The 12,560-nt window shown below is 40.2% G+C and overlaps 1 protein-coding gene across 9 annotated transcripts in view; it reads right to left on the reverse strand.

Annotated features, from left to right (window-relative positions):
* Positions 1-203: 203 nt before the first annotated feature.
* Positions 204-12,560, reverse strand: part of LOC129707820 (SRSF protein kinase 2-like) — a 133,891-nt gene continuing 121,534 nt past the window's right edge. For 4 of the 9 annotated variants that reach the window (XM_055653190.1, XM_055653189.1, XM_055653193.1 and 1 more), the window contains 3 exons: positions 9,800-9,892; positions 9,129-9,221; positions 204-1,434 (listed from right to left, as the gene is read on the reverse strand). In XM_055653190.1, coding sequence (XP_055509165.1) covers positions 1,250-1,434; positions 9,129-9,221; positions 9,800-9,892 — 371 coding nt within the window. In that variant the 3' untranslated portion in view covers positions 204-1,249. The remainder of the gene's footprint in view (positions 1,435-9,128; positions 9,222-9,799; positions 9,893-12,560) is intronic. The other 5 variants (XM_055653191.1, XM_055653196.1, XM_055653192.1 and 2 more) reach the window with 3 other exon arrangements.

Genomic DNA, 12,560 nt, shown 5'->3' on the forward strand with positions numbered 1-12,560 from the left:
TAAACTAACATCTGAAGAATTCAATGCTTTAAAAAAAAAATCCCTATTTACATTGTTAATCCCTGAAAAAGCTACAAAGACCAGTGCAATTTGTTGTGCCACTGTCCGATGCTGAGAGAGCAAAGCTGTAAACAGACCCAAGATCAACTTTCTTTTCATGCAAATCTGAAGGGTTTGCTATGCAGCAAGTTATTTTAAACAAGTTTTGACACGTTCACTTTTATTTTCACATCAATTAGTATCATTTCTGTACTGACAGCAAAACATTTTAACATATAATTTTTTTGTGACAAAATATTAAATCTGCACATGGAAAAATGTTTTCCTTTTTGTTCCTTTTGCAGCTTTAGTACAGGAGATCACAAACCTTTTGCTTGGACAATATACCTGACAATGCTGAAGCACAGTAAAAAAAATAATAATTTAAAACTTTGAAGGACACGTTCTTATGGAATTCTTAAATAACGATAGACAATTAGGGGACAATTGCAGTGATTACAATGCAGGTTTGCAGCTGAGTCTCCTTTGAAGGACTAAAATCGGACTTTTTGAAAGTCTGGTTGGACTGCAAAATGACTTACAAGGCATTAATGAACACGTAATATCCAGCAACACAATATTTAACTGAGCCAACAAATGTAAAATTTATACAGCCTCATTTGTACGTAAATAAGCTTCAAAACATGCATTCTCGTAGCACATGGCATTCATGAAAATATTATAGGTTGTCCCATTTCTGTGTTATATGGAAAGCTATTTTACAAGAAAATCTACAGATTTTACAAGAATAATGCTTCTTTCCTATTGGCTACAATTGTACAGCTCTGCAATATCTCGGCTACTTCCTTACCTTACATAGTAGTAGCATCTCAGTTATCTTTCAATATTAATACTCATCAGCTAAAACAATTTTCATAAATAAGTACAAAAAATATCCAAACGCATGAAAAAGATTCTTATCACCTTCAGATAGGAAATTTAACATGAGATGGTCAGGCGATACTAGAAACAAAGCATCAAAACATGTTAGGTGTTTTTAGCAGAGTCAGCTACCTCTTGCTAAAGACAAAAACTACTTTTCCCAAAGACACAGTGCAGAAAAGCAAAAGTTCAAACATTAACCATACTCGAGTGAAAAATAGCCTATTCTTGGAGGCTTGGATTTATACCCCTGATGTTTGAGAGTTTGCCACTTTGCTGGGTCCGTGATAAACATCGTCAGCTCTATGAAGAAAATTGGTGAATGCTGCTAAGAGCTAAGCCAGGGGTGTCTGAGGCATTCCGCTGCAGAAGCTCGTTTCTCAGGAACCATTTCTAACATGGGCAGCAAGAAGTCAGTGAACTGCACAGCTTCTTCATGAGGCCATCCATATTTCTCAATAAGTACGTCAAACAGGCTCCAGGGTTTAAGTTTTGTAATGTGTCGTAGTTCTCCTGTGCACAAAAACAATAAATATTCATTATAATTTACACACATTCATTAAAAAATATTCTCAGGCAAGAACAAATTCTGAAAGAATGAACATGTGTCAGTTCATCTTATAACATGCAGGCAGTTAACACCTAGAACACAATTGCAGTATGGGTGAAGTACCGGACAAATTATTTGCTATTAACAAAGATAGAAAATTGTAAAGTTTTTCAAGAGTGCTTCCCTTCTGCTTTGAAAGGAAGTGAATAAGCACTCAATCAACCTGGTTCTTAAGTTGTTTTACCTGGTCAATTTAAACTGACTTATTGCAATATGTTTATGGCTAATCAACCATTAATACCATAGAATGGTAAGGATATTAATAATCCTTTCCCAAACCATACTTCCTTCATCTAACTTACGTGATTTAGCATCAAGGATCATCTTACTGCTCAGTACACTTTGAGGTAACATGCTTCAGCATTTGAGTAGTTTAGCTACTCTTTGAAAAATGATATAACATAGTGTAGAGAAGTAAATAATTCTCACATATCCATCTGAAACAATTGTTTTAAATAGCACTTACTGAGGTCATTTATACAAAAATCAATCCATCACTTGTTTCAGAGTCCTTTTGGCCATCATGTGCATGCCAACAATCAAGTAACCATGTAGACTATTGTAATTTACCAATATTTGGTCCATAGCTTTCTATGCCTGGGCAATTCAAGCAGATATTTTAAATATTGTGAGAGTACCTGCCTCCATTCTCAGACAATGCATTTGAGATTGCAACTGCTCTCTAGGTGGAAAGAAAATCTCTGATTCCTTCACGTTAAATATTGCCTTCTGGTTTTAGCGTCCCAATTATGGAGATAAATTTCTCACCATTCATCTAATCTCTGCCCTCATAATTTTGTATACTTCAGCGGGTGGCCCCTCAACCTCCTCTACTTAGAGAAAAACACCCTCTCCAGTGCAATCATATTCTTCCTACATTGTATGATCAGAACTGCACACAGTACTCTGGGTGTAGCCTAATGAACATTTTATAAGGTTGTGCTCTTATATTCTCTACCTTGGCAAATGAAGACCAATATCTCCTATGCCTTCTTCACCATGTTATCTACCTGAACTGTAACCTTTAGGGTTGCAACCTTTAGCTGTTTAGGTTCTAAGGTTCTGACATTACAACATAAAAGATTCATTCTGGATCAATCAGTTTTCATGGTGCACCGTCATCATTGCCCAAGCACAGGCTATGGACCAGATAAATGAGATTAGTGTGGATGAGTAATGGATCATTGACATGGACATAATGTGTAAGAAACTCCACCAAAAGCACTCTAGAAGCACAGTAACTGCCAGAAGGAAACCGCATCAGAAATGTGCCAGTAGGTTGGCTTCCTTCTATTTTCAGAATTTTTATATTGAAACCAAAATAGGTTCGCAATAAAAATATTTTTTATGTCAGTGGCCCACTTTAAGGTCAGTCAGGTATTTTTAAACCTGAGGTTAAATTAATCATGATGATTCATTGTCAAACCTTCTTTTCTAGTTCTTGTACAATGCATTCCCTATGGTATTTTAAACTTTTAGAAAGTCCCCCAACTAAAATGGTTAAAACATAAAAGACCACTTCACCCCTCAAGCTTGCCATCGCTGATCTGTCCCAGGCCTCATCTTCAGTGTTCCTTCAATGCCCTCAATTCCCAGTCCTTCAAAAATGTATCTACTACTTCTTTAAATACCCCTAATGAATAAGCTTCCACAATCTACTTTGGTAGAGAATTCAACATCCACTGCAAGAAGTTCCCATGCATCTCTATTTTAAATGACCACCCCATAAATCATATGCCCTCATTCAAGATTCAGCCACTAGTAGAAATATCTCAACATCCACCCTGTCATGCACCCCAAGGTGTTATATGCTTCAACAAGATCACCACCTAAACTACAAAGAATATGGATCTAATTTATTTGGCCAATTGTGATTGGATAACCCTCGCACACCAATATTTAGCCTGATGAATATCTTTTGGATTGTCTCTGGTGGCAGTATATCTTTTCTTAAATAAGGAGACCAAAACTGTGCTTCATCTGTATCTGTGTAATTGTTGAATACTTCCCTATTTCTATACTCCAAGCCTCCCACAATAAAGGCCAGTATGCATTTGTCTTTGTAGCCACTTACTGTGGCTGCCCCTGGCTTATTGTGATTTATACACACCTAGGTTCCTCTGTATTTCACTCATCTTCAAACTTTCTTCACAAGTGTCTGCCTTTAGATTCCTCTTACGAGGTTTTCTAAGTAAAGGCATGGCAAAAGTGACCACTTCCTGTTTTTTCTGGTTCATGATTTTAGAAAAAACGCTGCCACTTACGGGTTGAAGTAAAAGCCCATCTGCAAATGGAATTTAATGTTTAAAAAATGGGACATTCTCTCTGGGGTTGGTGGGAGGGTGGAGGGACTAAAAGCACTCTGCAAATGGTTGGGGGGGGGGGGGGGGTGGGTTGAAGTAAAACACTGAACACATGTGCAAATGGTTTTACTGGGGTGCCCTTTGGGTTTGAAAATGAAAAAAAGCAAAGCGAAATGGTGGGGGGGGGTTTTGGGTTGAAGTAAAAGCACTGCGAATGGTTGGTTGGCTGGGGGTTTTGGGTTGAAGTAAAAGTGCTGCGAATGGTTGGTTGGCTGGGGGTTTTGGGTTGAAGTAAAAGCACTGCAAATGGATGGTGGTCTAAACTTGACAAAATCCTGTTTGCACTGTATATTGATTTTAGATAAAACGCTACCACTTACGGCTGTGATTTTTGCCCATCTTACTCAGTCCTCCTCTGCTCACCAGGTGCAGAGGATTCTTCCCATCAATGAAAAATAAAAGTGTTGAGAATCTCTCTCCTGTCAATCACACCATGAAGGCCACACCTTTTCCGGTGGGAGGGGGGAGGGATTATAAAACCTGGAACTGTGGGTGTGGCTCAGTCTCTGCATGATGGGGGAGGGAGAGGTCACGACTGTCTGAGCTGTGAATCAACTGAACACACTGAATGGCTACTGAATTGTGGGTGTGGTGTTTTGTGTGGTTTTATGGTGGTTTCATCCTGCTTGAAATGGTATGAAACTGCATTTGAATGTGGTGGCCTTGCACCCTGCACAAAATGGTATGAAACTGCACTTGAGTTTGGTGGCCTTGCACCCTGCTTGAAGTGGTATGAAACTGCACTTGAATTTGGTGATCTTGCATCCTGCTTGAAGTAAGAAACTGCACTTGAATTCGGTGGCCTTGCACCTTGCTTGAAATGGTAGGAAAATGGATTTGAATTTGGTGGCCTTGCACCCTGCTTGAAATGGAATTTCAAGGAATAGCCGTGAGTCAACTGCCAGCACAGCAGCCATGAGTCGGCTGCCAGCACATCAGGCTTGAGGGACTGAGATGCCACCCCAATAATCCATTTGGCCCACAATGTCCATACTAGCCCTCTGGAGACCAGTCCCTTCAGCCCACAACACCCATACCAGTGCTCCAGAAAGCCCCCCCCTCCCCCCACTGGCCACCAATATTGGAATTGGTGGAGAGGTTGAATATTGCGTTGGGGGACCAGCCCTCCCGTGTGAACATGGGACCCATTGGGTCCCACTTAGTCTAGTAATACATTAAAAGGTAGATGTAAAGATACTCCTTACTTCAACACTACATACATATAACTATATTTCAACAAATACTTATGAAGTTCGGCATGTCCCCAACAACCATCACCAACTTCTACAGATACGCCATAGAAAGCATTTTATCGGGATGCATCACAGCTAAATTTGGGAACAGATCCATCAAACACCGCAAGAAATTGCAGAGAGTTGTGGATGTAGCCCAGAACATCATGCAGATCAATCTCTCTTCCATTCACTCCATCTTCATTTGATGCTGCCTTGGCAAGGCCACCAGCATAATCAAGGACCAGTCACACCCCGTTGCTCCCTCTTCTCTGCTCTCTCATTAGACAAGAGGTACAGAAGTTTGAAAACTCATATCTCCAGATTCAGGGACAGTTTCTTCCCAGCTGTTATCTATGAACCATCCTATCACTTGCCACAGAATGATCCTGGCCTCCCATCTACCTCATTGAAGACCTTTGAACTATCTTTAATCGGACGTTATCGGATTTCATCTCACACTAAATGTTGTACCCTTTATCCTTTATCTGTCCACTGTGGACTGTTTGATTGTAATCATGTACAATATATTCTTTGTCTGGATAGCACACAAACAAAAGCTTTTCACTGTACCTCGGTACACATGAAAATAATAAACTAAATCAAACTAAAAACTAAACAGCTTCTTGATGTTAGCCAATATTGAAACTTATGGCAATTGCAACATATTTGAGATTGCTTTGTTGTATATTTGTACTATTGCACAGTGCACAATAAATGATCAATAAACAAGACCAAAGGAATATATACACAAAGTTGCTGACTCCAATACATTTCCTGCCACCCCCCACAGCTTTTCTTTTCGTGACTACTGGAGAGACAGTTGATGGCACGGAAAGACGGCACCCAGAACAGGCTGGGTTAACACCCCAGTCTGTGTCTTTCATGAGAAAGACGCCCAATAAAGCTATGGAAAGGCCTAATGAACCACCATGGCCTAAAAATCCATCAGGCGAGAATGAAATGCTCGGAGAAAGATGAAAGAGGTGCAGCGCACAGGCCTTGAACCTGGTGAGCCGCAGGAGGAGCCCGGCCAGGATTCATCCCACAGACCCCAGTCCCTCCACGCACTAGAATCTCCCAACCCCTGCAGAATAATTATTAAGATGCCTAGATGCTGTTGGGACGCACGTCAGGCCTGATCAACCCCGGCTGTGTCACCTGGGCGAAGGTGTCTGATGTTGTGAGAACCGAAACACCCGATGACCCCAGACCACATCACTGAGGATGCATCCCAGCGCATCTAGAAGATGTATATTTTTCACATTTATGCCATTATAACTACACCGTCCATGGAGTGTCCTAGTTTTATTATCATTAGTTATTCTACAAAACAGATCATTGCACTGGACCACAAACTATTAAAAGGTCTGGTCTGAAGTTCCACATATGTTTGCTTGAGCAGTTTCTTTCATGATCTGTTGGCGACACATTGCAATGCTGCCCCTTAGTATAGAGTGCCCTATCCAACAGCTTTCCATGTTTTCCTCTAATTTAGTTGCATTAATCTAGTCATCCAACTTTATTTATCCACATGCACTGGAATGCTATTTGAAATTGCCTGATTAATCATTACTGCTCTTGATCTCAAGTTTAAATAAGCAGAGATGCATCCTGAACTGTCAGTAAATATTGCCACAGAATGAAGACAAGAATAACTTTAAATTGAATAAAACCATTTTAGAGTATATTCTAAATATTCAGTGGATAATTTACCAACCTAGCAGCAAAGGGAACTGCTATCAATGGGTTCCAGAAGAGATTTTGAAAATGTTTGTGTCATTTTGAAAAAGAGTGTCCCAGCTAAAAGCTCTCAAAGATTACATGTAACTCATGAGGCGGCATTCTGCTGGAGACGTCCTAATCATGATAATTTTCCCAGCAAAATATGTGAGCAAACACGCAATGTGTTAGAATGGCATTCTTACTTTCCATCACTTCAATTCTAATTTGTTTAAGTGTTCATTTCCTGTAGATCCAGTCGAGCAACAAGTGCAAAGGAGAACAACAAAGATGACAGCAGAAAGATGATGGAAGATGGTGAATGGCGAGGATGATAACCTTTCCTCAAGATAAAGTGCCCTCCATAATGTTTGGAACAAAGACCCATCGTTTATTTATTTGCCTCTGTACTCCACAATTTGAGATTTGTAATAGAAAAAATCACAAATGGTTAAAGTGCACATTGTCAGATTTTATTAAAGACCATTTTCATACATTTTGGTTTCACCATGTAGAAATTACAGCTGTGTTTATACTAATCGCAAAGGGACTGGCAGGCCAAGGAAGACCTCCACAGCTGATGACAGAATTATCTCTATAATAAAGAAAAATCCCTAAACACATGTCCGACAGATCAGAAACGCTCTTCAGGAGTAAGGTGTGGATTTGTCAATGACCACTGTCCGCAGAAGACTTCATGAACAGAAATACAGAGGCTACACTGCAAGATGCAAACCACTGGTTGGCCAGGTTGCAGTTTGCTAAGAAGTACTTAAAAGAGCAACCACAGTTCTGGAAACAGGTCTTGTGGACAGATGAGACGAAGATTAACTTATATCAGACTGATGGCAAGAGCAAAGTATGGAGGAGAGAAGGAACTGCCCAAGATCCAAAGCATAGCACCTCATCTGTGAAACACAGTGGTGGGGGTGTTATGGCTTGGGCATGTATGGCTGCTGAAGGTGCTGGCTCACTGATCTTCATTGATGATACAACTGCTGATGGTAGTCTACAGCAAGACAATGATCCCAAAGATACTGCTAAAGCAACAAAGGAGTTAAAAAATGGTCAATTCTTGAGTGGCCAAGGTAATCACCGGATCTGAACCCAATTGAGCATGCCTTTTATATGCTGAAGAGAAAACTGAAGGAGACTAGCCCCCAAAACAAACATAAGCTAAAGATGGTTTAAATACAGGCCTCGCAGAGCATCATAAGAGAAGACACCCAGCAACTGGTGATGTCCATGAATCGCAGACTTCAAGCAGTCATTGCATGCAAAGGATATGCAACAAAATAATGCACATGACTACTTTCATTTACATGGCATTGCTGTGTCCCAAATATTATGGTGCCCTGAAATGGGGGGACTATGTATAAACACTGCTGTAATTTCTACATGGTGAAACCAAAAGTGCAGATAAAAAAACTCTGGAATAAAATCGGAAAATGCTTGAAACACTCAGCAGGTCAAGCAACATCTATGTAGAGAAACAGTTACCATTCAGGTTAAAGATCCTTCGCCAGAACTGTGAAATAAGTTAAATAAGGGACACAAGAGACTGCAAACTGAACGCCAATTAGCAATTCCTTTCTTATTGTCCAGAGCTGCACATACTGATGACCTCTAAAAATTGCCATAAGTGTTCCTTATTAAAAACATAGACATATGTTTAATATAGACATATGTTAAATATGGTTATATATATGAAATAAACTTCTACACAATCTTACATAATTTATTATGGAATAGACCCTCATTAAATAATGCAATCTACATCTTGTAACAGACTTCCAAAACCATACAAGGCCAAGTACAGGTTTCAGCAATATAATAATGTTGTATTCCATTTTCTCAATAGATACATTTCTAAATATATTGGAACCTAATGACTGTGATGTTAATTTCAAAACTTCTTGCAATGGCTATCGGATTTATATTTAAAATTTAGCATATTAACTGACCACCCTTGCATCAATTCCTAGAACCATTTAATTACACTTGACACACATAAAAATATGAAAAGCCGTGACAGTGAAATAAAAAAAAATCTGAAAGGCATAATGTCTCAATTACTTAATTCTTGTGTTGGTCTCATAGAAATGTCAAAGCATTCAGCATCACGATCAGCATTCATCAGCTTCTTGTAGAATACTTGTTTCCCTGACATTAATCATAACTAATGTATTTGTCCAAAAATTGACAAGGCCAATTGTATATATTTTAAATTACCTCAGAACATTTAATGTACTTGAGTCAGTGCTTCATAACTATTGTTACCTTTTTTGGTGAAAAACTCCTTGGAATATTTTCCAGACATTGCGAACTTTCGAGGGATTTTCCCCAGCAGTTCAATGATCAAAGCTATGTGATCTGTATTGAAGAATATTGCCAGCAAAACAAAAACAGTTTAATCAGTACAATGCATGCATCATGGGATACTAGTCCTGGTACAGACAAGAGTGTTTCCTCCTTGACACTGAAGAAGCCCCATTATTCCTTGGACTCCTGTAAATATCAAACTTTTAATCGCACTTTTGCTTTCATTTTAATCTTTAGGACGTCAGCATTTCTAGAAAATGCTGATAAGCATTATGTTTTAATCAAAATACTTAAATTCAAAAGGAATTTGGCAAGATTTATGTTTAAAACGTGAGACAACATTACCAATACCTATTCATCAGATTTTGCCATGTCTGCTTCCATTGTTAATATCATTATGTACATTCTACAACAGATCACAGGCTTGGAAATATCCCGCCCTAAACAATCAGCTTTAATTTCCATTGCATCTGTTTTCAACTGAAGAAAAATTGATAAACAGTAATCCCAATGTTCATAGCAGACATTAATTTTGGTTAGCGGACTGGACTATACATATTCAGTAGCCATGGAAAACTCTCTCCACTTCTGTCTGTGTGACAGGACCTTTCAAAGAGAAGAGGTACTACCTCTGCGATTGAAGAATTCCCGAGAATATTTCCCAGAAAGAGCAAAGTGTCTTGGGATATTGCCTAGCAGCTCTATGATGTGTGCTATGTGGTCTATGAAGAAGAGAAAAGGGGAATCAGGAGTGGGAAGGCAGGGAAGAAAAAAGGTGGGACATAAAGAGAGGAAAAGAAACTAGAATTAGTAAATTTGAAAAACAGATCTAACCACTCATGTTTGCAGTAATCCCATACATATGTTTGAGTTAGATTCAGCATCAAGATTCGATGCAAGTCAAGTCAAGAGAGTTTATTGTCATGTGGCCCAGATAGGACAATGAAATTCTTGCTTGCTGCAGCACAACAGAATATAGTTAGCATCAATACAGAACAGTTCAGTGTGTCTATATAGCATAGACCATATATATATACACATAAAAAAACAGATAAAGTGCAATAGGCTGTTATAGTTCAGAGTTTGTTTTTTGGTGAGTTTAATAGCCTGATGGCTGTGGGGAAGAAGCTGTTCATGAACCTGGATCTACCAGATTTCAGGCTCCTGTACATTCTACCTGATGGCAGCGGAGAGATCAGTGTGTGGCCAGGATGGTGTGGGTCCTTGATGATGCTGGCAGCCTTTTTGAGGCAGCAACTGCAATAGTTCCCTTCATTGGTGGGGAGATCAGAGCCGATGAGGGACTGGGCAGTGGTCACAACTTTCTGCAGTCTTTTCCGCTCCTGGACGTTCAAGTTGCCGAACCAAGCCACGATGCAACCAGTCAGCACGCTCTCTACTGTGCACCTGTAGAAAGTCGAGAGAGTCCTCTTTGACGTACCGACTCTCCGTAATCTTCTCAGGAAGTAGAGGCGCTAATGTGCTTTCTTTATTATTGCATCAGTGTGCTGGGACCAGGAAAGATCTTCGGAAATATGCACGCCCAGGAATTTGAAGTTCTTGACCCTTTCCACCATCCCATTGATATAAATGGGATTGTGGGTCCCTACCCTACCCGTTCCAAAGTCCACAATCAGTTCCTCGGTTTTGCTAGTGTTGAGAGCCAGATTATTGTGCTGGCACCATTTGGTCAATCGCTCGATCTCACTTCTATACTCTGACTCGTCACCATCAGTGATTCGTCCCACAACTGTGATGTCGTCGGCGAACTTGATGATGGAGTTCGCACTATGTCCGGCTACGCAGTCATGAGTATAGAGTGAGTAAATCAGAGAGCTGAGCAGGCAGCCTTGAGGTGTTCCCGTGCTGATTCTTATCGGGGATGACATATTTCCACCAATACGGACATACTGTGGTCTGTGGATGAGGAAGTCAAGGATCCAATTGCAGGGGGATGCGCAGAGACCCAGATCTGAGAGCTTGGTAACCAGCATGGAGGGGATGATCGTATTAAACGCCAAACTAGTTACAAAACATTGTGTCTATGTGGTTACTGCAAGGGAATCTAAAAGCAAATAGATATGGAAAAGAAAAGGCTGGAACATAGAGGTGATCATCAACATCACCTGGATTCAAATCAAGTTCAAATCTGTACTATTTCTAGGAATAATACAGAAGGTGCAGGATCAGTTCATTCCTGGGAGGAAGAAAGATTCCCAGGGGAATAAGGGGCGACCGTGGCTGACAAGGGACGTTTGGGACAGGATAAAAATAAAAGGGAAGAAGTACAACGTAGCAAAGATGAGCGGGAAGCAAGAGGATTGGGTAATGTTTAAAGAGCAACAGAAGATAACTGAAAAGACAAGACGGGGAGAAAAGATGAAGTACGAAGATAAGCTAGCCAAGAATATAATGGAGGATAGTAAAAGCTTCTTTAGGTATGTGAAGAGGAAAAAATTAGTTAAGACACTTGAAGACCGAAAAAGGTGAATTTATTATGGGGAACAAGGAAATGGCAGATGAGTTGAACAGGTACTTTGGATCCATCTTCACTAAGGAGGACACAAACAATCTTCCTGATATAGTAGTGGCCAAAGGATCGGGGGTGACGGAGGAACTGAAGGAAATCCATATTAGGCAGGAAATGGTGTTGGATAGACTGATGGCACTGAAGGCTGATAAATCCCCAGGGCCTGATGGTCTGCATCCCAGGGTACTTAAGGAAGTGGCTCTAGAAATCGTGGGATGCATTGGTGATAATTTTCCAATGTTCCATAGACTCAAGATCAGTTCCTGGGGATTGTAGTTAATGTTATTCCACTTTTTAAGAAAGGTGGGAGAGAGAAAACAGGGAATTATAGACCAGTTAGCCTGACATCGGTGGTGGGGAAAATGCTGGAGTCAATTATAAAAGATGAAATAGCGGCACATTTGGATAGCAGTAAGAGGATCGGTCCGAGTCAGCATGGATTTACGAAGTGGAAATCATGCTTGACTAATCTTCTGGAATTTTTTGAGGATGTAACTAGGAAAATGGACAAGGGAGAGCCAGTGGATGTAGTGTACCTGGACTTTCAGAAAGCATTTGATAAGGTCTCTCATAGGAGATTAGTGGGCAAAATTAGAGCACATGGTGTTGGGGGTAGAGTGCTGACATGGATAGAAAATTGGTTGGCAGACAGGAAACAAAGAGTAGGGATTAACGGGTTCCTTTCAGAATGGCAGGCAGTGACTAGTGGGGTACCTACCGCAAGGCTCGGTGCTGGGACCGCAGCTATTTACAATATACTTCAATGATATGGATGAAGGATTTCAAAGTAACATTAGCAAATTTGCAGATGACACAAAGCTGGGTGGCAGTGTGAACTGTAAGGATGCTATGAGAATGCA

Source organism: Leucoraja erinacea, chromosome 22, assembly GCF_028641065.1.
Source record: "Leucoraja erinacea ecotype New England chromosome 22, Leri_hhj_1, whole genome shotgun sequence".
In the NCBI taxonomy this organism is placed as follows: Eukaryota; Metazoa; Chordata; class Chondrichthyes; order Rajiformes; family Rajidae; genus Leucoraja; species Leucoraja erinaceus.